The sequence below is a fragment of the Equus przewalskii genome, chromosome 2, assembly GCF_037783145.1.
Source record: "Equus przewalskii isolate Varuska chromosome 2, EquPr2, whole genome shotgun sequence".
In the NCBI taxonomy this organism is placed as follows: Eukaryota; Metazoa; Chordata; class Mammalia; order Perissodactyla; family Equidae; genus Equus; species Equus przewalskii.
The window spans coordinates 108,234,194-108,261,657 of record NC_091832.1 but is presented as its reverse complement, the minus strand read 5'-3'; the positions used below and the strand labels follow the sequence as shown (position 1 = coordinate 108,261,657).

Below are 27,464 nucleotides of genomic sequence, written 5' to 3'. Positions count from 1 at the left end.
TATTTTTATTTTATACCAAATAATGTAATAGATTGTTCTAAGTTTCTAAATCCTTTCACATTCAGGAATAATAATAATAAAAGGAAAAATGAACATTTATTAAACTTTTATTAAGTATCAGGAATTTCTAAAATTGTTAGAGGTAAAATGTCCATGACTCTATGTGGTAGATACTGTAATCTCCGTTTTATGGATGAGAAAACTGAGAGTTTAAGAGACCTGGCTAACAGCATACTACATGAAACGCTTAACCCGGGAATATAAGAGCAATTGAGGAATCTCGGGAGGGAATTTAAATTCACTGGCTTTGGCTAAACGGTTTCTTATTGGTACCTAATTAATAACCTCAATGCCAACGTTTGCTTAGAAGCAATTAGAATAGGTTCGCTTAAACCTACCATGTACTACCTTGAACTATCAGTCCTGAGATCAGGCACCAAGATGTATAACCTATTTCAGTCTCGTACAAAACGACTTCTCCCACAGGTGGTCGCCATCTTCTTGTAATCAAGTGACTGCTCATTTATTATAATCCTATTTTTTCCCCAAGTGTTTGACATAATGAGGAAGAGAATTCCAAACTCATGCCAAACTTTTAATGCATTCCACAATCTCCAACCCACTTGTTTATTCATTCAGTCAATGAATACTGAGTGCTCACCACATCCAGACACAATTCCTGCTGCTGGACATACAGACAAAGCCCAAGCCCTTATGGATTTCACATTTTAGCAAGAAAAAGAGGTATCAGATAGATAGATGATAGATAGATAGATAGATAGATAGAAAGGTAGATAGATAGATGATAGATAGAAAGATAAAATAATGTTGACGTGTTCTTGTGGCAAAACCTGAGAGTTGTCACCCAGTAACCAAATATCTCCTTTGTCAGTAAGTGAACCTCTGAATTTTAACTGGGCACATGGCCATCCAGAATAAAATCTGTGTTTCACGACCTCTCTTGAGCTGTGTATGCCTATTTGACTAAGTTCTGGTTAAAGGGAGATAAGCAAAAGAGGTCTGAGCATTCTCAGGACAGGTCCGAAGGAGAGCCAGTGTGCTGCCGCCATTACTTTTTCATTTTTCTGCCGACTGAAATATGAACATGCAGACTAGAGCTGAAGCAGCCATGTAGGCCCAGGGGGTCTGCATTTTAGGGACAATGGAGCAAAAAGTTAGAAGGTGACTGAGCCCCTGATAATTATGTCAATCACACCAACCCTAAATTATTTACCTCTGGACTAAGCTTATGTGTGAGAAAAACAAACTTCCATCTTTTTAAAAGTTCTGTTTTAGGGGGTTTTCTGTCACTCCCATTTGATTTTAATCTTAACTAATACAAAAATACAAAATAAAATGAAGCAGAGTAAGGAACTAGAGGGAGGCACCATGTGATATTTTAGACAAGGTGATTGGGGAAAGACTTTATAAGGAATCAATAGTTGGGCGGAGTACTAAATGCGCGAGAGAGTGAACCACGTGGGTAGGGGCAGAGCGTGTTCCAAGAAGTGGGGAATAGTAAAAGCAAAAGCCTAGAATTGGGAACGTGCTGCTGTGTTCAGAGACCAGCAGGAGGCCAACATGGCCTACCTTCCAAATCTCTTATCCTGCCATTCTCCCAAATGGGAATCCTTGACTCCAGACCTTGCAGGGACCAGCCAACTTTGTAGGCACTGTTCTCTACAGGGTCTCTTCAAAAAGCATGACCCAGCGATGAGTCTAAGCTTTTACTCAGATAGCTTCATGGCTCAACTGCTAGAGCCATTTTAAATGCTCCCCCACATTACCATTCAAATATTGCCCATTTTTCCGACCCTTGCATAAGTTCTCACTCCTGCTTAAGGGATGGCTCTATTGACCCACCCGATGTTGCTTTCTTTCTTCTTGAAACTCCATAGATATTATTGTCCATACTTTCATTTTAATTGTTAACTTATCATTCTGTTCTAATGCATGTATGTGTCTCTTGCCACCTCGATTAAGATGTAGCGTGAGAGCTACATCTTAAAAAGGTTTTTAAATCCCTTTTGCCTGTATCTCTTCTAATAGACTATGCTCCATAAAAACTTTCTGTATGTTCATTCAACTATCTCACACACTACAACACAATGGAGAGAACCTAATCTTTCTCGGTTTCTCCCTTTCGCCAGGAAGATATGAGTAGCTGAAGTATTTGGTGCTATATATAGTGAGTTGATGTCAGCTGGATGCCAGTCTCTTCAGAAAGGCTCAGTCCCCAGTTTGAGTCAGAGCTAGGGACCATGCCGTCCCAGGCTCAAGGATAAAAACCATCGGGCCAAAGTGCCATCCATATTCCATCTCCAGTCTTTCTTCCACAAATTGGGATTCATCCCTGCTGAAAAGCACAATCTAAGAGCAAGGTGAGTATATCGTTTCCTAAAATGTTTTGTTAGTCAGTTGGCCAAAGAAGTTCAGAGTTGTGACTCATAAAGGGGCATTCTTTGCTTTATAGGAAGGCTGTTGATGCCAATATTAAAATGCCACCACCAAAGAGTTCTGGTTTAATCTGGTGTCCTTTCTTCGTTCTTACAGTTTGCTGGAATTGATGTACTGGGATGCTGGTACAAATGAAGGCCAGTAAGGAAACAATGGAGGGAGGGGAAAGGAGGCCAGGTCTTTCACTGTTCCTCATTGCCTGATGATCATTGTGCTAGCGTGCAGATAAGAGCGGGCCTGAAAGTCTGAGAATCATTGTCTGTTTACTGTGACATTGCCTGTCAACGCATAACATGCTCTGTCACCAGACGACAAATGCATATAAAAGTCTTTCTGTAGAAAGCGATAATAAATTCTTAGTAAAGAGCAAAGAGACTCTTTCAAAAGGATGATTATAAAATACTCCAAATGAGTTCTTTACATTGTCTCAATAATGTTCCTTTATTTTTAACAGGGAACAAAAAACCATGCTATCACATAATGCCATGGTGAAGCAGAAGAAACAGCAAGCATCAGCCATCATGAAAGAAATCCATGGAAATGGTATCAATAACAATTCTTCATAGCAGTAATATAGCTCAGCATTAATGTAGATCCTTCCTGATGTTAGTTAATATTCTATAGTTTACTATCTTTGAATTCTTGCTATTCTGTCATAACAACCCTGGAGCTCCAGAGGGTGTGGAAAAGCCTATGGTAACTAATCCTTTCGTAGTCATCCTTCTCATTGGAAAGCTATTTTCAGATGAACAACTGCTCTAAAGGAATGAAGCAATCTGACAGCTGATGTACATTCTGCTTGGCTTGTCTTTCACGTTTCACAGTATAAGTTAATTCACTCTCAATTCTTTTCGTTTGTTTGTTTTGGACAGGTCTCATACAATCTTGTCTTCATTGTTCATTCCATATGGTCTATCTCGATTTCTTTTACCTTATGTTACATAAGTCATATTATTCTATCATCCATTTTTTTTTTGCAACAGCTAAGTTGGAATTCATATTCATTGTGAATTTTTTTAACCCTGAAAGCAGTCTTCATATTTAGCAATTGATTTACCAAGATATTTTATGTGAAAATCTACTTTTATTTATAATTTCTAGGAAAATATAAAGTTCTTGCAGTCACAAAGCATAGGACTCAAAAAATTTTTAATATAAATTAGATGCAAAATAATATTGTACTCTCTCCTTTTCTTTAAGTTTTAGCAAATAGTTTTAGACAGCAATGTTTCATACATTGCATTTTGATTGTTATAAAGGAAATTCAACTTTGTTCAGGAGTAAAGGATAGCACCTTTTCTTCTTCTTTTTTTGGTGAGGAAGACTGGCCCTGACTTAACATCTGTGCCAATCTTTCCCTTTGTTGTATGCGGGACACCACCTCAGCATAGCTTGCTGAGCCATGTGTAGGTCCATGCTGGGGGTCCAAACTCACAATCTTCAGGCCACTGAAGCAGAGTGCACAAACTTAACTGCTACACTACCAGGCCAGCTCTGGGATAGTACCAATTTTAAAAGTTAATAAGTAGAATCTAGATCCTTTTAAGGGCTGATTTGAGCCATTCCGGATATATTTGCGGAGTTTTCAGGATGCCTCCTTAATTCCTCTCTATTGACAAGAAATGTAACCTTTTATCTGAACAATATTGAGATATAAAGACATAGATCTGGTTGTGGCAGCTGGGAATGGGGTAAGTATAGTGTTTTCATATTTCACCTTCCATAAAGAACCTGAATAGAACCACTCAGATTGTTTTAGACGCTCCCCACACAAGGTAGTCGTATCTGAGGGGTTCTTTTATGATTTGTTTTCTATTCTCTGCAATACAAAATCACCATACTGGATTTAACTTAGTCCCCATGTTTCACTACGATGTCATACTAGCTTGGAATAAAGTGAGAATAGTTCTGAATCAGATCCCAGAACTTAATTTACACCAATCCAAAGTCCTGAAATTCATGCTTCTTTTAAATTTTTATGCTTTTTTTGTATTTCCTGCTTCAGGTAGTTTACTTGAAATTGCTTGAATATTTTTCCTGATCAATAAGGCAAAAATTAAATAATCACCTCAGTTTGAGACTAAATTATGTACTGTAAAACTAGACTTGAGATGAGTTATCATTTTCTGATTGCATCATAATCACAAATCAATTGATCCATTCAGCATATTTCCAGTTTAAACGATGTGTTGGATTGTACTCTACGTTAGTCCTATAAGAGGAAGAATATCTTTTTCCTTTTTTGTATAACAACTTTTTAAATGAAATATAAAGAAAAAATACAGTTATATCTCAAGGGGAAAAATCCTCAAAACTACTATCTCACCCCCAGGAGGTCCCGACCATTTAAAGTCTGCGGAAGCCTCCCACCCAAGTAGAGTTCCAGTCCCCTTAAGTGGAGTCACATGCTCTGCCTTTGTTAGGAGGTCAAGTATTCCAGATAACACAGGATAATCATAGACTCTTTTTAACTCATCTCAGATAAAATAACTTAAGTACTTTATGAAACAGCTTAAATAATTTCCCTCTCTTATTTCATCTCACATCTTATATGGAACTTTACTGTTTGTATACAACATGGTGTTTAAAGACCCAAGTAGGGGGGTATCATATTTTCTAAGGATGCAGAAATAAAAGCTGGACTGCAGAGAAATCTTTGTGGGAATAATCCTGCAGACTTTCGAACGCTTCACACCAGTGAAAATCTGAATAATTTAAAGCATGCAACTGTTTCAGTCTTAATTATAAGACTAAATAAACCAAATTTGAACTGGATTGTCCTTTATAAAGATGAACAATTGTCCCTTCTTCCCTGTGCGGGATTTTCTTTTTTTTGCAGTATCATAACTCATTTATTTTTTATATCACTTTCAAAAACATTTAGCCTGGAGGAGAATGAACTGTGACAATGAGATGGCTAAACGAGTTGTCTTCTAAACATAAGCTGTGCGTTCAGTCCAGTTCCTGTTGTGGGGGAGAGAGACTACGGCTGTTGAGCCTTTGAGACGAATCAGTAAGAAAATATAGTAATCAAAAGGGAGAGTTTGACATCAGAGCACTCATTCCATCCAAAGGAGAAATACCCTCAAAGGATTACTGAGAAATCCTATCTTTATAGACTAAAACACATAGAACTGGATGGCTTGAGTAAAAATGTAGATAACTCCCAGCATCTACTAACTACACCCCAAATTGTCACTTAATACAGACCCATTATGATTTGGTGTCAAATTATGTACTAGAAGCAAATATACTACACTCCCAACAAATAATTAATAAAAGGTATCCCCTAACACTAAGCCTGTATACTTCCGGATTTACCATCCTTATCATCGTATCATGATCATCGTCACATTAGAAGTATTAGAGCTGATGAGGGTAGCTGTCTTGTGCTACTTGTGATACAAAACCTCTAAGCTTTATACAGAAGTATCAGAGCCACGTTGCTACCATCTAATAAGCACTATTCTGAAAGACAGACAGAAACACACAAGTATTTTGCCATTATCTATGCATGATTTAGTTGTGGGGGCAAGAAAAGATGGCTTACAATAGTTCCATGCCCACCAGCCCTGTGCTATTTACTCCTGAATCTGCACATATTCTCCAGTGTTCATCATGTCCCACTCTCACTCAGTAACTCATCTCAGACTTGAATATTGAAGGAAGAGAGAGAGAGACAGGGCAGGATAAAAGGATAGGGAGCAATAAGTTGATAGAGAAGGAGAAGGAGAAACAAGAATGGAACAAGGAGAGGCACCCTAGAGCAACTGGCACCTGTGCAAAAATGATGAGGAAAGGAATTGGAATTAAAATACCCATAGGAAGAACTGAGAGTTCGCCGTCCCCTAATCTTAGGCACAGACACTGCTGACAGTTGAGAAGAGCTTCAGACCTAGAGAATACCACAGTGCCTCTTAAGGCTGCTTCACTCATCCGACAATTTTTCACCTAGGCTCTGCATGAACTTTTTTTGTACGTATTTTGTTTGTTTTTTCCCCCATGACTGGTGAACAGCCTTTCCCAGCGCACACAAGAGGACTGAGCAGATCGTTTTTGTGATTTCAGGAAAAGAGTTTAGGTTTGTAGTCTGAAAACAGGAAGCCGAGGTTCTAAATGGAGTGCTGTTGTTGATATGGGCCCGGGAGCCCTGGGTTCCAGACCAGACATCAGAGTCCTCATCTGAAAATGAGGAGGCTGGATTTGCTGATATATCTAATTCTAAAACGCCGTGATTCTAATTAACTGAGCTACGTGCCGAAGGCAAACAGTGTATGTGAGTTTCTCCACCAATAACAAAGGCAATGATAATATTCACATAAATTGCAAATCACTTTGAAAAGTACAGGGTATAAAATCTCGAATTTCAGATGAACAAGTGAAGATCTCTTGTACTTTTCCTGTATCTTAAAATGTAACTAATCAAGTCATCAATATCAAAATGAGGATACCCGGAAGGCCTTAAAGACCACAGATCAAATGTAAAAAGTAAAAAGGTAAATGTAAAAAGTTTGAGGGAGAAGAAGAACTTAACATAATGTTTCAGCATACAAGTTTGTTAGTTGTCTTTGGCTTAAATTTTCTCATTAGCATCTTCATAACCCAAGAAAAAGCATGTTTTATTTTGAAAATTGATGTGCAATAATATCTTGTGAATTCATAGATTTTCTGAGTATGCCATGGATTACTAAATCACTAAGAAGGCCCTCCAGAAAAGTGGCAGCAGAGGACTAAGCTAAATTCTAGTTTACCCCAAAGTTGAAGGTACAGTGTTTAATTCTAGCCATATCGTTCCATCATCCTAGTTTCCTCATCTTTTTTCACTCTGATATGCTCTAGACGTACATCCAATAAACAGTACTAGATGATTCCGTTTGTGTAATTCAACTTGTGTAATTCAGTACATTGGTAATCTCATTTCTTAACTGTTTATAGATTTACACAGCTATTAAATGATAATATTTTAATTAATAGTAAATTTTTGAACACTTTATAAAATAGTCTTAGAACTCAAATCAAAGCAAAGAGATATGAAATAGGAAAATAAAGAATTCCAGATGGGTTCCAAAGTCAACTTTTTAATGTAAGGAAAATTATTAATAAATATTTTGTCACTTCTAGTCTTTTTCAGGCATTATTCAAAATCACGGTCTGGACTATTACCTTTTTTATAATATGTGTATATGTATGTTGCATCATGCAATAATGTCTATGTTATGGACAACTGTCCAACCCACATAGGCCAACTGTCTGTAAACAGGCAGAAGAGGCCTGTGCAAGTGCAGAGAAAATCTCCTGGCCTCAATGAGGCTTGTAAGTAAATCCATAGGACCATCTTAAAGCAAGTCAGTTTCAGGTAACTCCCCTCCACTGGTTTTGCTCATTTCACCAGAATTGCAACTGCCAGTGACTCATGGGGAAACAGCTTTAAAAGATCTTTTGTCTTACTACAATTAACTGTAAGTGGGTAGCTTTGCAAACTATGAATTGGATTCACTGATGTAACTAAATAGGGTTCTTTGACAGGATCAAAATTTCAAATTAACAATGCAGAACTACCTGTGCACACATAAGTGTTTGTTGACCAAGTTTCAGAATGTTGACCTCTGAAACAAATGTGAAAAAAAAGAATGTTTCCTTTTAGAGGAATTTAAGTCCAGTGTCTGCTGGAAAGCCTGCACATTGATGGAAGGCTTGAAAAAGGAACAGATCACATTGTCAAAAGTCATGCATATTCTCCCAATAAAATGCACTTTTCCACTTGCTTTCTAGTACTTATAGGAATGTGGCTCCACAGCATGAAAGTGGAAAGAAAGTATACTCAAAAATCAAAATATTTGAACTTTCTAATGTGAGATTTTGTCTTAATTTAACTACAAAAATATTATATATTTGAGGACACTACTGAGAAAGAATATTGGTAACAGCTATTTAATATTTCTAGTAGATTAAAAATTGTGGGGTTTTTTGTGGAAATTAGATCGTTGTCAAGACCCTAAAGTTATATGTCTATATCTTTATACAATTTGATATTTAACTATTCAAACACAATCACTGATTTCTTTGAAATAGTAGCAAAATATAATAAACTCCTATAATATCTTTAAAGAATAAATAGAAAATTCTGGACCACTATAAATGACATCAGTAGGAAAGTATGCCTAGCAATATTATTTTCAATAGATGATCTAATGCCACAAAGACAACCTTCTAATCCATCAGGGCAAGAATATGCATCCTGAATAAGTTATATCATTTACCAGGCATCCAAATTAAACACACTCTTCAGACCCTGCCCAGGGGTTTGCAACAAAGGGCAGGGAACAGCTGATCACAGAATTCTATGTGCTTAGTTGATAGAGTTCTTCACTCTGAAGTTTTGAGTAATGAGAGTGTTCATACAATAGATTCCCCAACCCACAGATGGTCTGGAACTCCTGCTCCAGTTACATCATAAATTTAACTATTGGAAGGGAATGGAAGAAAACTGTGGAGAGTTTAGTTTATGTCTTTTGTTGTTTGTTTACACAAATTATGTTGACTTAATATATTCCTGTGTCTAGTAGTATGCTAGTAAATGTTTAACGACTGGTTCTTTGGGAGGAGAAATGCCTTGCTCTGTAGAGTTTGCCAATTTCTATGGTATAAATATTCCCACCATGGCCAATTTCAAGCTACTGAAATTTCAAGGAGGCACTGAACACAGACTTGGGAAGAGATGAGCAGGAATATAACATTATATAATATTTCCAAGATACAGATACAATGGATCTAAATAAGGTCAAGAGCATAGATGATAGCAAAAAGTAGTAAAAGATTTAGAAAGTGATACTGTTTGAGTATTTATTGCTTTGTTTTTTAATATAATTTATCTAATTATTAATTTTATATAATTTAATTTTAGTAATGGTTGTGTTCACTGAGTTTAATTACTGGCTTGCAGAATTCCTGAAAATTTGTCAATCAATTCTTGCGAACCAGTACAACTTGCTCCAGCACACCACTGGATTGCGCCTCTAGTGCTCCTGGCCCCAGAGATCCGTAACAACTTCAGATGGCCACTCAAAGCCAATTAACTTACTGTCTATTACTTATGAGTAGGAGGGAGAAAATATAGGCTTTATGGAAGTAGAATGGAGTATGAAGAAGAGGTTGAGAGTTGGTCAATTACCTTGTGTGCCTTCTCCTCCCTTTTTCTTTTGTCTCTTATTTCTCCCATCTCATGGTATAAATTTCCTAGTAATAATGGACTGTGCCAGCTGATTATTTCTTTGCATGCTCGTTTGAGGTTAGGTAAGCTCTTCATGGCTCTTGTTGCACATCTACTCCTCGTAGCAGCTTGAGTGATGGTTGTAGTGCTCTGCTAAAAAGGAGTGAATGTTTCTTATGAACCCAAAGAAGTCTGTGGCCAGGGGTATATCCATTTTCTTCACGTCTCTGCTCTCTTCTCCCTTTGAGCCCCACGCTCCGCCCCTCCCCCCCCCCCCATTACTGGGCTTCTAGGTTAGGCTTCCTCACTCTTCCTTGTGACTCCAATCATATGCTGCTTGGACCTACATCAGTGAGACAAAGGTCTAGAGAGAATAACTACATCAGTTAGCATGCTCTTAGTTGAAAACAACAGAAAATCAGAAACCAACTAGCTTAAACAATAAGGGAGTTTGTTGGCTCCCATAACTGAAAAGTTCAGATGTGATCTGGTAAGGCTTCATCTAGTGGCTCAATGGTGCCATCAAGGACCTGGTTTCTGTCTCTCTCTGTCTCTATTCTGATTTCCTTGGCATAAGCTTCATCCCAAGTCTGGCTCTATCATCCTGCCAAGTGCTTGCCAACAGGTTCCTGGGCAGTATACTTCTGTGCTTACATGCAGCAAAGAAAGAAAGCATCTTTGGCACAACATTCACAAAGAAAAGTCCTGGTCGTCACTCTCATTGGTCTAGGTCAGGTCACATCCCTGTTCCTGAATCATTCACAAAGGTGATTAATTCCTATAAAACATACCCCAGAAGAGTACTGTAAATCTCAGGGGCCAGAGGGATGGAATTCACTTAAGTCACATGTTTATTTCAGAAATGTTGGTGGAGTCAGCTAATATTGGAGGCCGGCCACTAGGAAGAGGAAAATGAGATAAAAACATTTTCTCTAATTTTTGTTTTGGGGCCCCAAAATTAAACTTACAAGCCATAGCTTGGAATTTAGAATTTATAGAAATTAATGTAATAACACGCTATTCTTTTTTTCTAGCACTTCTATTTTCATTTAATTGTTTATAATGACTCAAATTGGTAACAGAAAGGAGGAGGAAGAGAAAAGCTGTACCCCTGTTTTGGTTTCTTTATGGAAAACCTTCGTAGCCTTAATCGTAAGGAGAAAGGTTCCATCACCGTGAGGACTGTCATCTCTGCATTACCTCATGGCTGCTAGCTCCAGGGCATTTTTATTTCTTGAAAATGTCCCATTAGAAAAATTTTTCAGGAAAAATCTAAATTTGTTTAAAAACATTATTTGTAATATATAACCACATTGTGTAGAATATGTATTTCTGGAAAAGGTTAATGGACAAAAATCTGTGGCTTTCGACTTTTCGTGTTATTATTTTATTTTCTTCCTCTCTCTCTCTCTCTCTCTCCCCCTCTGTGTTGCTAATTGAATTATTTTAAGAAGCATTTAAGGAAGGAGATTCTCCCCTCCCCTGGTATTGGACCAAATTACCCTAAGCAATACTGAGACTTCTATCCTTTGTGATCTAGACGGAACTTGCTATTCTGATTCCAGAATCAAAAAGTTGGAATAGCCCACCCGTGTCACACTTTCTAGAGTGTTGAGGTATGTAGTCAGAGACACACTGAGAAATAACCCAGCTCCTCCTTGCCTGCTCCAAGCACAGGCGACAGAGCCTCCAACACTTGAAATAAACAAAGGCAAACAGTCCCTGTAGAACTCAGCAGGGCTGGCAAACAAACTCAGGAAGCTGCTAGAAAATACCCGCATCTCCTCCGCCGTGTGCTTTCTCCTCCTCCACAAGCTATTTCTGCCATCCCTGGCGATGGTAAAGCACAGCTTTTTTTATTTTTCTGGCATCCTCAAGAGCAGACAACACTGCTCTGCATTGTATTAGGAAGGGCTATGAAATTTTTTTAAACTGAACTTTTTTTTAATAATAGACTTTACTTTTTAGAGCAGTTTTAGGTTTGCAGAAAAACTGAACAGAAAGTATAGAGTGGTCCTACATACCCCTTCTCCTCCCAACACACCGTTTCCCCTATTACTAACATCTTGTATGAATGTGGTATACTTGTGATGATTGGTAACCCTATATTGATATACCGTTATTAACTAAAGTCCATGGTTTACATTAAGGCTCACACTTTGTGCGGTGCTGTTCTATGGGTTTTCATGAAGGCATAATGTCATGTATCTGCCGTTATAGTATCATACAGAATCGTCTCACTGCCCTAAAAAGTCCTGGTGCTCCATCTCTTCATCCCGCCCCCCTCGCTCCCCCCAAGCCCCAGGCAACCACTGATCCTTTCACTGTCTTCTATAGTTTTGTCTTTCCAGAATGTCATATAGTTGGAATTATACAGTATGCAGCCCTTATAGACTAGCTTCTTTCACTTAGCAATATACGTTTAAGGATCACTCATGTCTTTCATGGCTTGTAGCTCTTAATTAAACTTTTTATTTTGAGATAATTGTAGTTCCCATGCAGTTGTAAGAAATAACACAGAGCTATCCCAACTTCCCCCAATGGTGACATCTTGCAAAACTGTAGTACAATATCTGTACTATATCTGTAGTACACAACCAGAATATTGACGATGATACCGTTAAGACACTCCTGCCAATCGCTAATCTGCTCCGCATTTTTATGTGTAGTTTTTCATTTCAACAATGCCAAAAAATGGAATCATACTGTATGTAGCCTGGGGGATTGGCTTTTTCACTCAGTGTGATTCTCTGGAGATAGATCCAGGTGTTGTGTGTTTCAATAGTTTGTTCCTATTTATTGTTGAGTACCATGGTACGGATGGGCCACAGTGTGTTTAACCATTTACCCAATGAAGTACATCTGGGTTGTTTCTGGTCTTTTATTACTAAGAATAAAGCTGCTATGAACATTTGTATATAGGTTTTTGTATCAACATAAGCTTTCCTTTCCCTGGGATAAATGCCCGTGTTGCTGGTAGTTCTTCATTCAGTTTTTAATGGAACCTCTTAAATTATTTTTCAGAGTGGCTGTCCCATTTTACACGTGCAACAGCAATATAGGAGTGACCCGGTTTTTCCACACCCTCCCCAGCATTAGGTGCTGTCACTATTTTTCATTTTAGCCATTCTGATATCTGTATAGTGATATCTCATTGTGGTTTTAATTTGCATTTCCTTGATGACTAATGATGTTGAGCATCTTTTCGTATGCTTATTTGCCATCTGTGTATCTTCTTTGGTGAAATGTCTCTTCGTGTTTGTTGCCCATGTTCTAATTGGACTGTTTGCTTTTTTACTGGTGACTTTTAAGAGTTCTTTATACATTCTAGCCTGTTGTCAAATACGTTTCGCAAATATTGTTTCCCACTCTGTAGCTTTTGTTTTCATCCTCTTAACAGAGTCTTTCTCAGAGTAAAAGTTCCTAATTTTGCTGAAGCCCAGTTTATCAATTTTTCCTTTTATGGATTGTGCTTATGGTGTCAAGTTTAACAACACTTTGCCCAGTCCTAGATCCCAAAGGTATGATCGTGTGAATTTTCTTCTTTAGCCTGTTAATATGATGGAATACATTAGTTTAAGAATATTGAACCAGCCTTGTATCCCTGAAATAAAACTCACTTGCTCATGGTGTAGAATTCTTTTTGTATAATGTTGAATTCTATTGACTAATATTTTGTTAAGAAATTTTCCTTCTGTATGCATGAGAGATATTGATCTGTAGCTTTCTTTTTCACATGTTGTCTTTGTTTGGTTTTGGTATCAGGGTAACATTAGCTTAATAAGTCAGTTGGGAAGTGTTCCCTCCTCTTCTATTTTCAGGCAGAGGTTGTGTAGCATTGCTGCTAATCCTTCTTTAAATGTTTGGTACAATTCTCCTGTGAAACCAGCCAAGGCTGAAGATTTCTTTTTTTGGGATATTTTAAAATCATAGACTCAATTGTCTTATAGTTACAGGATTAATTAAATTATCTACTTCTTATGAGGTGAGATGTAGCACTTTGTGATTTCCAAGGAATTGGTCAGTTTTTCCTAAGTTTTCAAATTTACGTGTAGAGTTGTTCATAGTATTCTCTCATTAGCCATTGCTGCCTGCAGTGTCTGTGGTGATATCCCCTCCTTTGTCCTGATATTGATCATTTGTGTCGTCTACGTTTTTTTGTATGGCAGTCTAGCTACAGATTTGTCAGTTTTATTGATCTTTTCAAAAAGCATCTCATGCTGAATCGATTTTCTCTATTGTTTTCCTGTTTTAAATATCTGCTCTTATCTTTAATATTTCCTTCTCCTTCTTCGGGTTTATTTTGCTCTTCTTTTTCTAGATTTTTGAGTTGGAAGCTTAGAAAATTGATTTGAAACTTTTCCTTTTTTTTAATATATGCATTAAGTGCTATAAATGTCCCTCTCACCACTGCATTATCTGTCTCATAAATTTTGATATGCTATATTTTCATTTTCATTCAGTTCAATGAATTTTTTACTTCCCTTGAGACTTTGTCGTTGACCCCTGGATTATTTAGAAGAGTGTTGTTTAGTTTCCAAATGTTTGGAGATTTTCCTGTTATCTCTCTGTTACTGATGTCTAGTGTGATTCCTTTGTGACCAGAGATCATTCTCTGTATAATTTCAAATATTTTAAATTTGATGAGGTTTATTTTACAGTCCAGCTTGGTATGTGTTCCACAGGCACTCAAAAAGAATGTGCATTCTGTTGTCGTTCAGTAGAGTTCTGTAAAGGTTGATTGGAGCCTACTGGTTGATGGTGTTGGTGAATCCTTTTTATCTTGGCTGATTTTCTGTCTGTCGTTTTATTACTTGTTGAGAGAGGGATGTTGAAATCTCCAACTATAACTGCGGATTTGTCTATTTATCCTTTTAGTTGTACCAGTTTTTGCTCCATCTGCAGCTCTGTTTTCTGGTGCATACACACGTAGGATTTCTAGGGTTTCTTGGTGGATTGGCACTTTAATCATGACATAATGTCCTTTTCTGTCCCTGGTAATTTTCTTTGAAGTCCATTTTATCAGATATTAATATAACCACTCCTGCTTTCCATTGATTAATATTTGCTTGATATATCCTTTTCCATCCTGTTATTTTCACCTTGCCTATATTACTGTATTTGAAGTGAGTTTCTTGTAGACAGTATGTAGTTGGGTCATGTTTTAATCCAATCTGCCAATCTCCATCTTCTAATTGGTATATTTAGAGCACTGTTGGTTAACATAATTATGGATTAAGTCTATCATTTTGCTTTTTATTTTCTGTTTGTTGTCTCTGTTTCTAATTTGTTTTCTTTTCATACCTTCCTATAGGATTACTTGAACATTTTTTAGAATTCCATTTTTATTTATCTATAGTGTTTTCAAGTGTATTTCTATAGCTTTTAGTAGTTGCTCTAAGCATAACATTATATGTGCATAACTTATCAAAGTCTACTGATGTCATTTTATCAGTTCAAGTGAAGTATATAAACCTTACCTACCTTCATGTCCCTTTATCCTCTCCTGTTTGTAGTATAATTGTCTTAAATATCTTCTACACACATTTATAATTATATCAGTGTTATAATTTTTGCTTCTATCATCAAACATAATTTAGAAAACTCAAGAGGAGAAAAGAAGCTTATTGTATTTACCACATTTTTGCTTGCTATATTCTTTTTTCGTTCCTGATGTTCCATAGTTCCTCCTTTTATTGTTTCCTTTCCATTTAAGGAACTTCCTTTAGCTATTTGTATAGTATGAATGTTTATCTTCCCCCCCAAATTCATATGCTGAAATCTTAATGAGCCATGTGACGGTATTAGGATGTGGGGTCTTTGGGAGGTGATTAGGTGATAAGGGTGTGGCCCTCATGAATGAGATTAATGTCCTTATAAAAGAGAGCCTGGAGAGCTCCTTCTTCCCTTCTGCTAGGTGAAAATACAGCAAGAAGTCAGCAGTCTGCAACCCAGAAGAGGGCTTTCATCAGAACCCAACCATGCCGGCACCCGGATCTTAGACTTCTCTCCTCTAGAATTGTGAGAAATAAATTTCTGTTGTTTATAAACCACCAGTCTTTGGTATTTTGTTACAGCAGCCCAAACCATTCTTTGAGGCTGTCATCAGGTAAAAAATTCTCCTAGTTTTCCTTCATCTGAAGATGTCTCAATTTTCCCTTTATTCCTAAAGGATATTTTCACTGGGTATCAGCTTCTGGGTTGACAATTCTTTTCTTTCAGTACTTTTGTGTCACTTCCTTCTAGGCTTCATGGTTTCTGATGAGAATCCCACTGTCATTCTCATTTTATTTTATTCCTATAGGAAGTTGTCATTTTTCTCTGGCTGTTTTCAAGATTTTTCCTTTAGCCTTTAGTTTTTAGAATTTTATAATATGTCTTGTTGTGGTGCTCTATAGAATTATCTTGTATAGGATATTCTTAGCTTCTTGAATCTGTAGGTTTATGTCTCTTGCCAAATTTAGTAAGTTTTCAGCCATTGTTTCTTTGAGTAGTGTTCTAGCCCCACCCTCCTTCTCTCCTTCTGGGATTTCAATGACACAAATGCTATCTTTTGTTATAGTTCCACAAATCCCTAAGGCTCTGATCATTTTTCTTTTCAGTCTCTTTTTTTCTCTGTTGTTCTTATTGGGTAATTTCTATTCTCTCAGTTCACTGATTCTTTCTTTTGTCCCCTCCACTCTGCTGTTGAGTCTATCCACTGAACTTTCTATTTTGGTATTGTATTTTCAGTTCTAAAGTTTCTGTTTGGTTCTGTACATCTTTTATTTCTCTGCCACAACTTATTATTTCTTTGTAAAGCTTTCTAATTTTTTTCATTTGTTTCCAAAAGCTTTATAATTGTTCTTTGAAGCGTTTTTGTCATGGCTGCCTTAAAATCTTTGTTAGATAATTTTAATATCTCAATCATCTCAGTATTGACATCTTTTTTCATTCAGTTTGAGATCGTCCTGGTTCTTGCTTGATTTTTTATGTGAGCTGAAATATTTCATATTAGTTTCTGAGAGTTTTGCTCTTATTTAATCTTTTGTTTCATCTATATTGGTCTGACACTGCTTCAGCAGGGGGAGGAGAGGGCCACCTCATCACTGGTAGGTGGAAGTAGAAGTCCAGGTTCCCCACTCGGCCCCCATTGAAACTTGAGGTGGGGGTGGGAGTCTGGAATCCCTAGATAGTCTCCACTAACACTGCAGGCAGGGAGGGTTGTTACTGGCCAACAAGGATGAAAGTTCCAGCTTCCTGGTTGGCTGCTCTTATACCACCCCAGTGGGAGTATTGGGGCACCTTGTTACAGCCTCACAAGGGTAAAATTCTGGGCTCCCCACAGGGATTTTGTTGACATGAGTGGGGCAAAAGTTTTTTCTGTGGCATTTGGCTAAAGTAGAGTGGCTATTGTCTAAAAGCTTTCTGTCCTGCTAGATTGCTCCTTTCCTAGTCTTTTGGCTAGAGAGAACAGTGTTTCGTTCGAGATTTTTTTGTCTGTACCTGTTGGTGTTTCTGGGTTCCTAGCATTTTCAGCTCTAAGTGAGATAAAGGAAGCTAAAAGAAAACGCAGATAATTCACCACCATGTTGTTCCTGGAGTCCTGAGGTCCCTTGCACGTCTCCCTTCTTCTCTCCAACTTTCAGAGTCTTCTTATACTTATTTTATACATAACGTCCAGGATTTTTAGTTGTATTTAGTAGAAGTATATGGGAAAATATATCTCCTCTATCTTCTTAGAAGCAGAAGTCTTGATATTATAATTTTTATAATTAGTGGAGCTCTTCTCCATGTAACATCAAAATATGTAAACAAATAGATTTTTTTCAAAGCAAAATAGGGAGAAAATTTAATAAATAATTCTGTTGCTTTATCTCTAAATACCTCAAAAGCCTAATTATTATGGTGAATATGTCACATCATCAAAAAATGTTGTCCCCATCAATCAGAATAATCATTTATCTTAATGATGGTCCAATTTTTCTTCCTGTGCATTCAACAACAGTCCACACTGGCAAAAGAACTGTGTGGATTTCACAGAAATGTATTTCTGATTAAAGGAGAAAGTGGAGAAGTTTCATCTCTTTTGGATTTTAAAAAAGTCCTTCAGTACTAGAAATAGAAAATAACACTCATTTATTGAACATCTCCTATATCTAAGGCACGGGAGTCATGAAGACTAAAACATAAAAAAAAAATGCAAACCATAAAATAAGTAAAATGGAATCAAGTAATTGTAATTCAATTCTATGGGAATACAGAGAAGGCATGGATCATTATGAGTAGAGATTTTAGCAAAGGGAGTCACAGAAATGGCCCTTGAGCTGAATTGAGGAGGATTTGTTCATTCAATACCTATCACTGCTTGCTTTATGCTAGGCTCCTTGGTGCTGGATGAAGACTGAACATTATTTTGACAGAGACAGAGAAATAGGGTGATGTGGGCGGAAGGGCAGGCATTCTAATAATAGGGACAGCTCAAACTGATACGTACAAATGTGAGGAGCAAACAGAGCTTATTAAGATAACTCTAAAGCAGTGCTATTTGAAAACTCACCAAGTATATTAATAGTGTCATTAGCTAATCTTCAGTCACTCTTTCTATGTGCTAAGTACCATGCTAAGTGCCTTACATGAAGCGTTTTATCTAATCCTCATATCAACCCATGTGGTAGGTATTATTACTATTAGCCCCACTTTAGAGATGAGGAAATTGAGGTTTAGAAAAAATAAGCAGCGTATCTATGATCATGGAGTTAGAAAGGAGTGGAGCCAAGATTCAACCCAAGGCAGTGTGCGTAAAGAGCCCATTGCTTAGTCATACCAGCATATAGCAGGCAATAAATTATGGAATTTAGCAAAGGATTTAAAAATGCTTGCCTTGAGGATTTCATGCACATGAATACTGTTTTACAGATGTAGATGGCATGGACCTGGGCAAAAAGGTCAGCATTCCCAAAGACATCATGTTGGAAGAACTATCCCATCTCAGTAACCGTGGTGCCAGACTATTTAAGATGCGACAGAGAAGATCTGACAAGTACACATTTGAAAATTTCCAGTATGAGTCGAGAGCACAAATAAATGTAGGTATAACTTGATCTTATGGTATCTAAATAAATGGGCAGCATTTCTAAATTTGTGCGTATCACTAAATTCCCAAACAGGTATTCTACATATTTTCTTTCTGTTGATTCTGTTAGACTTCTTTTTTTCATGATAATGAATAGTTTAGGTGGGTAAACAAATTATTATGTATGGTGTGAGTATCTTTTTAGTTCAATAGGGACATTGTAATCTCATAGATTTGGCATTGAAGAACTAGCCTGTTCTGCTAAGAGGAGAAGGAGTGGAGAGCAGGGCTACTAAAAGTTTCCATGGTCTTATCACCAGTTGTTAAATGTTTGGGATGGAAACACTTTCAAAGCACACAGCGCTCCACAAAGTAAGCATAAGCATTTTATTGGCTGAATACGTCCTGGCACTGAAACTTGCCTGGGAGCTACAGACACAGTCGATCTCCTCCCAAAGCATTTATTTCAGATTATGTGGGGAAGTCTGGTACTTATTAACAACAAAACCAATGTGGACAAAAGTCTTTAGACAAAATTATCCTCAACTGAAAGTTAATAAACAAATGAACAAACAAATAAATTAGATTTCACCTATAACATTAATACTATATTCATTTAAACTGTCATTTAGAGAGATTGTAGAGGAAGAAGCCCATGGTAGGGAAACAATTAGCTTGGGAAAATAGCTTTAAAAATAAAATCTCAGGCATGGAGAATCAAAAAGGAATAGTGTATTGGTTCTAACTTTGAAGAACTGGTGAAGACTACAACAAATAGAAGTTTTATTCACTGGGATTTCTCCTTATAGCTATGGGAAGTCTGTAAGTTTACTTCTGAATATAAACCTGAAAACTTGCTAGCTGCCGTCACTAATAGCTTGTTTTGAATGGACAGCTCACCTCTATACAGCAAACAGACTGGTTTCACTGAGATCTTTTACCATAATCACTAAAACACATTATAGAACTAACATCCACACCCATAAACACTAAAATTTTACTCATTCCCCAAATTTCTATTTCCCTTGTTATGTTTCTGGTTAACAGTAAATGTTGAGAGGACATCTTAAATAGGGTAGTTTTTTTCACATTAGTGAGTATCCTTCAACATCCATGTTTGAATTTACTTATAATTATGAATTCCATTAGATATCAAGTCTTACTCAACCACAGTATTTACATTTATGAGGGATGATTTTTCACTCGAAGTCATGGATAGATGTAATGTTACGTTACGCTATAATTATGCCCAGTATCCTCTTATCAGAAAATGTCTGTGGCTAATACAGTATAAGCCACAAATAATCCTTATCCCAGTTGATGGAGTCTGATTACATAATCATATTCTTTCAATAACGACAACAGAGAAGCAGCTTTAAGGAGTAATATAAAATAAGGTGGCTTAAGGAGATTCTTTGAAAAGTCATCTGCAAGTCTAGACGTCTGAATAAATGAAAAATTCATAATCAATAAATGAATAATAGTAAGTTTTTATAACTTACATTTACTTCTCTAAGAATAATGCTTTAACTACAGTTCTGGAGGAAGGTACATTAGGTTAAAAATATCCTTATGAACACAACACATTCTCTCATCACTAACATTTCAAATTATTCACAATGATCTTATACATCGGTTGTCAAACGTTCTCTTTATACGTGAAACGTATAAGAATATGTCTTGATAAATTTTCAGTATTCCTAGAAGATTGAGCACTAAATAAATATAAAGCTGGCATAATGAAATAAACAGTTAGATGCTGATAAATAACTCAGAGCAATAAATAGCAATAACATATGCAGTGTCATTAGTTATATAACATACTCTGAAGTCTGATGAAATTTACTGTCTCTTCTTTAGAAATGAGGAAAGTAGTATTCAAGGAAGTATATTGACTGACTTTACACCATAATAAAGAAGACTGAAACGCAGCTCTCAGAACTCCAGAGTTCTTGGCATGGACGCTTATCATGGTGTCACTAAAGGAAACTGGCCTGAGAACTAGGAGAACAGGGTTTGGTCTTGGCTCTGAGTCGTGTGATTAGGAGTTAATTTAAAATTTTCTCTGCCTTTCTGGACCTGTGGTTTTATTTACAAAATAAAGGAATGGACTCAAATGTTCTCTAAGGTGCCTTCTGGCTTTAATGGTCTGTGGTCTCGGATCTTAATTCTAAAAATGATGTGTACGATAAATCATTGAGGAAGATAGTGAGCCACGTTCTATCATGATACATTTGCTTTATCCAGGTAGTGGATTGCAACTTGGAGCAAGCAATGTTAATATGACAAGAATTTAAAAAATGATATGAGGTTCAGGTCTATTTCCATTCACTTATTTGTACTTTTGGCAAACATTTAGTGAATGCTTACTGTGTTCTAGATGCTAGGCTGGAAGCTCAAAGGTAAGTAAATAAAACCTTTGTCTATCGATGGAAAGATAAAATAACATAGAAAGATGGAGAACAACTATTTACTTATCATCTGCTTCTTGAATCACCTTTATATGACATATCACATTAGCCTGATTTATTGACTACATTTTTTGAAATGATCTTTCCTTTTACTGCTTTCCTTGAGCTATAGACATTGTCAAAATAATCATTTAACTTGTATTTATATATTTCTTATTTTATTATAATGTTTAGGACATCATTAGATGAAAATATAAACCAACTCCCCAGTATTAATGCCATAGAAAAAAGAAAAAATAAGTGTAGCTTTGGGCTTACTCTACTGCTGAGAAACTGGCAAATTGAAGCCACACAAACCTCGAATGACACCAACTATAACAACAGGAAATGTGTGTTTTTAAAAAGAAAGGAAGATATGTTGCTTACTACACAAGCCAATTTTGAAGCCCTAGTTCGTGAACTGCTGAACTTCTTACACAAAAAGGCAAAAATGGAAATAGATGAGGAAAATAAGCATTAAGGAAAAATAAAATAGAAGAATGATTCATAATTAAAATTCTCTTCTTTAAATTACTACAAAAGGATAGTAAGCAAACAATCCACATTTTACAGTTAAGACTACGTATGTATTTAGTAACTATGAATTCTTTGAAATCCCTATAAATCTTTAAATACTGGGAAGACGGAAGTCTACTATAAAGAGAAATTCTGAAATAAGACCAAACTAAACATACTGGGATTCTGAATATATATTTATTTTGTTCAAAAAATAACTTCTACTATGTATTTGGCACAAATTATAGAACAGATTTTTTTAAACCCTTTTATTTCTATTGATATTTCAACAGAAATCACGTAGTATACACTATACATATGTTTTTAACTTATATGTTTAATACCTGTAAGATACTGCTCTGGTCTTATTTTGTTTAGGGTCAACTTAACTGAAATAAAATGAAACACATTTTTATTTGTCTTTTCAACTTTGCCTGAAGGGAATCACACACAATAGAGCTGTATAATTTAAGGCTCATGTTTAATTAAAATAAGTCACTACCCAACTTGTATAAGGCTTTGTGTGTATACTTAACGATGACAATAGAGGTACTGGGTGTCTCCTGATAATTAATGACTAGCTAGAAAGAGCTGATTTTCCTGCTCATTATTAATCCCCAGGAAAACGTCTACACAGAAGGTCAGTATTACGAGTCTTAAATTAAAGTGGGTAGACTGATGTGTAAGTTCAGGTAAAATTCATTTCATGGACACATTTCAGGAACTTAGAAAAAGTAATTCTTTATGAATGATACATTTAAACTTCCTATATTTATTTCAATTGGCTTTCTATTTATAATTAATGTTAGCAAGAACTTTCCTCTTTTCTAAGAGGTGGTGTAGGTTCAGAAGTGAAAAAAAGTACTAATCCAGTTAATTAAGTTGAACACTCAAGATAACAGCTAAATTCAAAATGGTGAAGACTAATGTACCTGAGCACAGCATTACTCCTCTTTAGAAATTGTTTCTTATTGCCTCTTGCATAAAATACAGACTCTTATGCCCAGGAATCAAAATCTTGTACTCACCTAATTAGCCTGACCTTTCATGCCTTCTTGTGTCTTTCCACAAGTCAGCTCGCCATTGCTAACATGCCCTACTCATCTGCACAGCCACTTTCCCCAGGATGCTGCAGAGAACAAAGTGAATGTAAGAGGCACCTGGAGAGTGGCTGGAGGGGGTGAAGCCTGAAAACAGGATAAATGTTATTTCTTTCCTAATTTTATCAGGTGAGGCCCTTAATTTATGGCCTTTAATTATGGTAAGTATTTGGATTTTAGGGCAAAATAGTCTTTTATCCTCACATTTCTATAAAGTTAAATAAGTGTTAAATGTAAAATGGTACTTCACCATATCATCTTATGAATATAGAAATGAAAAACCATTAAAAAATATTTTCCACTTGTGTCACATAGAAAAAGGTTAGAATTGGTCTTTGTTTGCTGTGCTCTTCACTAAATTTTTCTTTCTAAACTTAAAAGATATTTGACTTTATGTACTTCTTAAACAGACTGACTTCTTTTTAAAATACACATATTTTCCATATGTAATTAAAACAATGCTTTATTATAGAGACAAGGCATAGCTGTCTTCTGAGGACATAACCTATTACAATGTCTATTTTTCTCTGTTAAAATGTAAATCGACAATTTTTAAAGTGCTATGTTACTGCCATAGACTAAACCCTAAATTATAATAGTGAAACAAATTCACCTAAAACTTAAAAGACAAACATCTCTTTTAAGCATTTTATTTTCTAGAAATCCCAAATTCTTCCTTCTACGAGTCCTTGCAACTTAAAGTACAAATTCTTTTTTTGTTATACACCATGGCTGTTGACATTTCAGATTAAATTTTAAAACAAGACATATTAAAGAATCTAATCAAATCCCAACTATAAAGGAAATAGCAATGTAACAATGACTAAGCCAAATGTTTGTCCAGTATGCTCTATTATTCGGTTAGTAAAGACTTAAAAATTAAATAGATTCACCTTATAGGGATGTTGTGAAAGAAAATTAAATAATTGATACAAAGTCCTAGCTACAGTGCCTGGACCACAGTAAGGCTCAACTAATTATTATTAAGTGAATTCTCATCATAAAACAGATCTTAGATTGATAGCAGTAAAATTTCTCATTCAATAGCTCAACCAATTACCATGTAAATTATTGAGGCCCCAGGAAACAATGAAGTTGCATTGTATTTCAACTCTAAATATGCAAGTGGAGCCTTGCACCTATGATATCTCCTATTGGTGTATCTAACACTTTTGAGTTTTCAGCAGAGTTTACTTTTGATCAAATACAGTACAATATTGCCATGCAAAATGAGAAACTGGATGGAAGCAACTTGGAAGGTGGTTCTCAGCCAGCCCCGTTTACTCCTCCCAACACTCCGGACCCACGAAGTCCCCCCAATCCAGAAAACATTGCACCAGGTAACTCATCTCCTGACAATATGACAATAAAACTGCTGTGCACTTAAATAGATGACTCAAGTCATTGTAATCCTTTAGTAAATGATATCTAAATAATATAACTTTTCTCCTTATATATCTATTTTGTGAGTAAGTTCAAGATAAATGGAAAGATTTAGACCTGAAGGAGTCATGTAAAACATTTTCAGTAGTCTTATTTCTTTCAGATGGTCCATTATATTTGTTGGCAATCATCTGCTATATCAAAAATTAAGTCATTTGTAATTATACTGAAATTCTATTTGTATTGGACTGTATAATTTCTGAAGTGCCATGATATATATTGTCTGCTTTAATTTCACAATAACTCTCTATGACATGTTTATTATAATCCTCATTTTAGAAATTAAGAAACTGAGGTTATGAATGGCTATAAGCTCATATTGCCTGATGAAGAATTAAATGCAGGTCTGGTACCAAATTTCCAGACACCTAATGTGAAGTGACCTTGTGGAGATTGCTTTCATTATTCTCTGCTCCCTTAGAGGACTTTGAATGCAATCCCTTAAGACTATATACTTGTTTATTATCTTAAAAGAGAAGCAAATCCTTATCCAAGTCAGTATATGTTACTTAGAAATATTGCTAGATTTTGAAATATGAAATCTTTCACTGATCTATTTAGACAATACCTTTTCAAAATAACTTACAGCGAGTATCCTTAAGTATTTCCTCAAGAGTAGTGTATAAAGTAGACTTTTTATATTTCAAATACTTTTATCTTGAAATTAGCAATACCTATGTCATACTTTTATAAAATAAACAATAAATTTAGCAAAGTACTTCTACAATTCTTCTCAAATAGCAAGAGCATTTTTGAAAATATGTAAGTAAAGCAACTGTATAGTATTAAATCTTATTTAAAAGTAAGTTGAATGTCAGTCATTGATGAGCTCAGATTTATTAGGACATTCTTCTGGACACAATGAGAAAAAAGTATTGATAGATGTAATAAAACAGCATTGAAGGAAACTAAGTAGACAATTAGAATGCACAGAATTCAGAAGTGAAGCTCCGTAATAAAGTTCTCAAGCAGCTTTTTCTCGCGGCAGGAAAACAGGTAACAGATTCTACATATACAACATTAAACACGTGGGGGAAAGTAAGCCTTAGAATCAGGAAGATCTGGGTTCAAACCTCTGGCTCCCTCCACCCCTGCCCATTTTACTACTGTGCTGGGAAAGAAAATACATCTCTTTGAGCCTGTTTTCTCAATCTGAGAAATAAGGAAACCAAATCTCACTGCACAGGGCCGTGTGAGAATCCAGGGTGTTAACATGAGTACAGTTCCTAACATCTAATAAAGTGCTCAGAGCTAACCCTTTCCCAGTCCACTTTTGCTCTCCTTCATACATAAGAGAATACATGTATATTCTTTTAACTCCACCTCCCGTACTGCAATCTCTTCCTTTCTAATGTTTGGAGAATTTGGGCTTTTTTAATAGGAAAGAGAAGACACAGAAAAGCTTATTTTGGATCAATCTTGCACTTTCATCACTAAGTCAGAACTTTTATTATATGATCATCATTATAAACTATGAAATTGCAAAAAGAATAGAAAAATTAATCTCTACTCTCAAGGAATTCATACATAGGGAGACAGGACAAAAGTCTACATTATATGTGTAGTCTCACCTTCTGCATACATAATTTAATATCATATGTGCATTTCATCTACTGCCAGGAATATATATATACATGTGTGTTTGTGTGTGTGTATATATATATGTACATGTGTTTATGTGTATATATACATACATGTACAAATATGTATTTACGTGTATAAAGAGCTATTTTAAAAGTATAAACTCATACAGCTATGTAAAGCTAAATATCCAATTATTGAATATTAGGAAATGTCTGTGTAATGTAGACTAAGAAAAGGGAAACTTTAGAGGTTGTCAGGTAGTTTGCCATGAAGCAAGAGTAATGGATATTTCCTTGGCTGATAAATTGAAAAGTACAACAAATTCAGGAAGCAAACTATAGCTTATTCTGATTTAGCCAAAATTTTTATTGATTAACCTGCTATATATCCAAAAGCCAACTTTTCTCAAACATGAATCAACAAGAGTATTATGGTGCCATAACACTGTAGGAATGAAGTTCCTTTGAATTTGTCAGTTATATTAAAATATATATTTAAAAATCAAGTAAGAAATATTGACATGTAGCATTATTGAACTGCAATATTTCTGAGAGTTAAACATATGCACATTCTCTCCTTAGTAGTTCAGCATATAAAATAAGTTAAATTTTATCTATAAAAAGAAATGGAAAAAACTGGAATATTCAAAAATGCAAAAAGATTACACAAATTATGTTCCCCCAATTCAATAGATTATTATGAAACCTTTGAAATGAGTATGAACATAATAGAGAAACATTCAAAATTATTTCAAACAAAGTTAGTTAGAAATAAAATACAAAATTACATGTACACTTGAATTACAGTTGTGTGATAATTATGGTTACAGGTGAAGAAAAACTGGGAAAAATATACAAAAGTAAAATAATTATATTAGCATAGTGGGATTTCAAGGAATTTTTAAAAATATAAAAATTTTAAATTTCCAGTTTCTATATGGCTGACACCTGATCAACTTTAGGGAAGGAATAGGAAATAAAATGTGGTAGTTATTTATGATAAGGTACTTATGTATACTATACAAATGGAAGACATGAAAAAAGTGACTGCTTTCCTGGGGAAGATAGGAATGGCTACATAGAAGAGGTAACTTGAAGCTAAGGTTTAAAATAGGAATTTGCAGGTGACAAGAATTAGGGAGAGCATTCCAGGCACAGGGAAGAAATGGAACAAATAGGGAGGCATAAGGGACACAACAAGCTTCAAGTAGATCCAAGTTCTGGAGCCTAAAATGTGAGAGGAGAATGGCAGGAGATGAGGCTGGACAGGTGGGTAGGGCCACATGTGTTTGCTGAGCAATTGAGATTGTTGTCACAGGGAACCATTACAGCACCCTGAGAAAGGCAAGTGAGAAGCATGATCAAGCTTTCCAGTCAGAAAGGCCACTCAGATGGCAGTATAGAGGATGCCTGGGAGAGGAGTTGAGAGCTAAATTGTTAGTATGACGGCCATTTTGAAAGCCCAGGCAAGAGATGGGTAAGACCTGAACCAGGGCAGTAGTAATGGAAATGAAGAGGAAAGGGAATTTTCTAGAAAAACGTTTCCCAATGCTCCATTTGCAAATCACTTGCATAAGACTTGCAAGCCATACCTGAGACTTACTGAAGCCAAATCTCTGGAGGGAAGAACCCATTATCAACATTTTAAAT

General features: G+C 35.9%; 1 protein-coding gene across 1 annotated transcript in view; it reads left to right on the top strand.

Moving 5' to 3' along the window:
• The first annotated feature begins 2,088 nt into the window (after positions 1 to 2,088).
• The window catches only part of MYOZ2 (myozenin 2), a 38,645-nt gene continuing 13,269 nt past the window's right edge, over positions 2,089 to 27,464 (top strand). The window contains exons 1-4 of the mRNA XM_008533159.2: positions 2,089 to 2,381; positions 2,912 to 3,000; positions 18,566 to 18,735; positions 23,999 to 24,128. Of these exons, the coding sequence (XP_008531381.1) occupies positions 2,925 to 3,000; positions 18,566 to 18,735; positions 23,999 to 24,128 (376 nt within the window). The 5' untranslated portion in view covers positions 2,089 to 2,381; positions 2,912 to 2,924. The remainder of the gene's footprint in view (positions 2,382 to 2,911; positions 3,001 to 18,565; positions 18,736 to 23,998; positions 24,129 to 27,464) is intronic.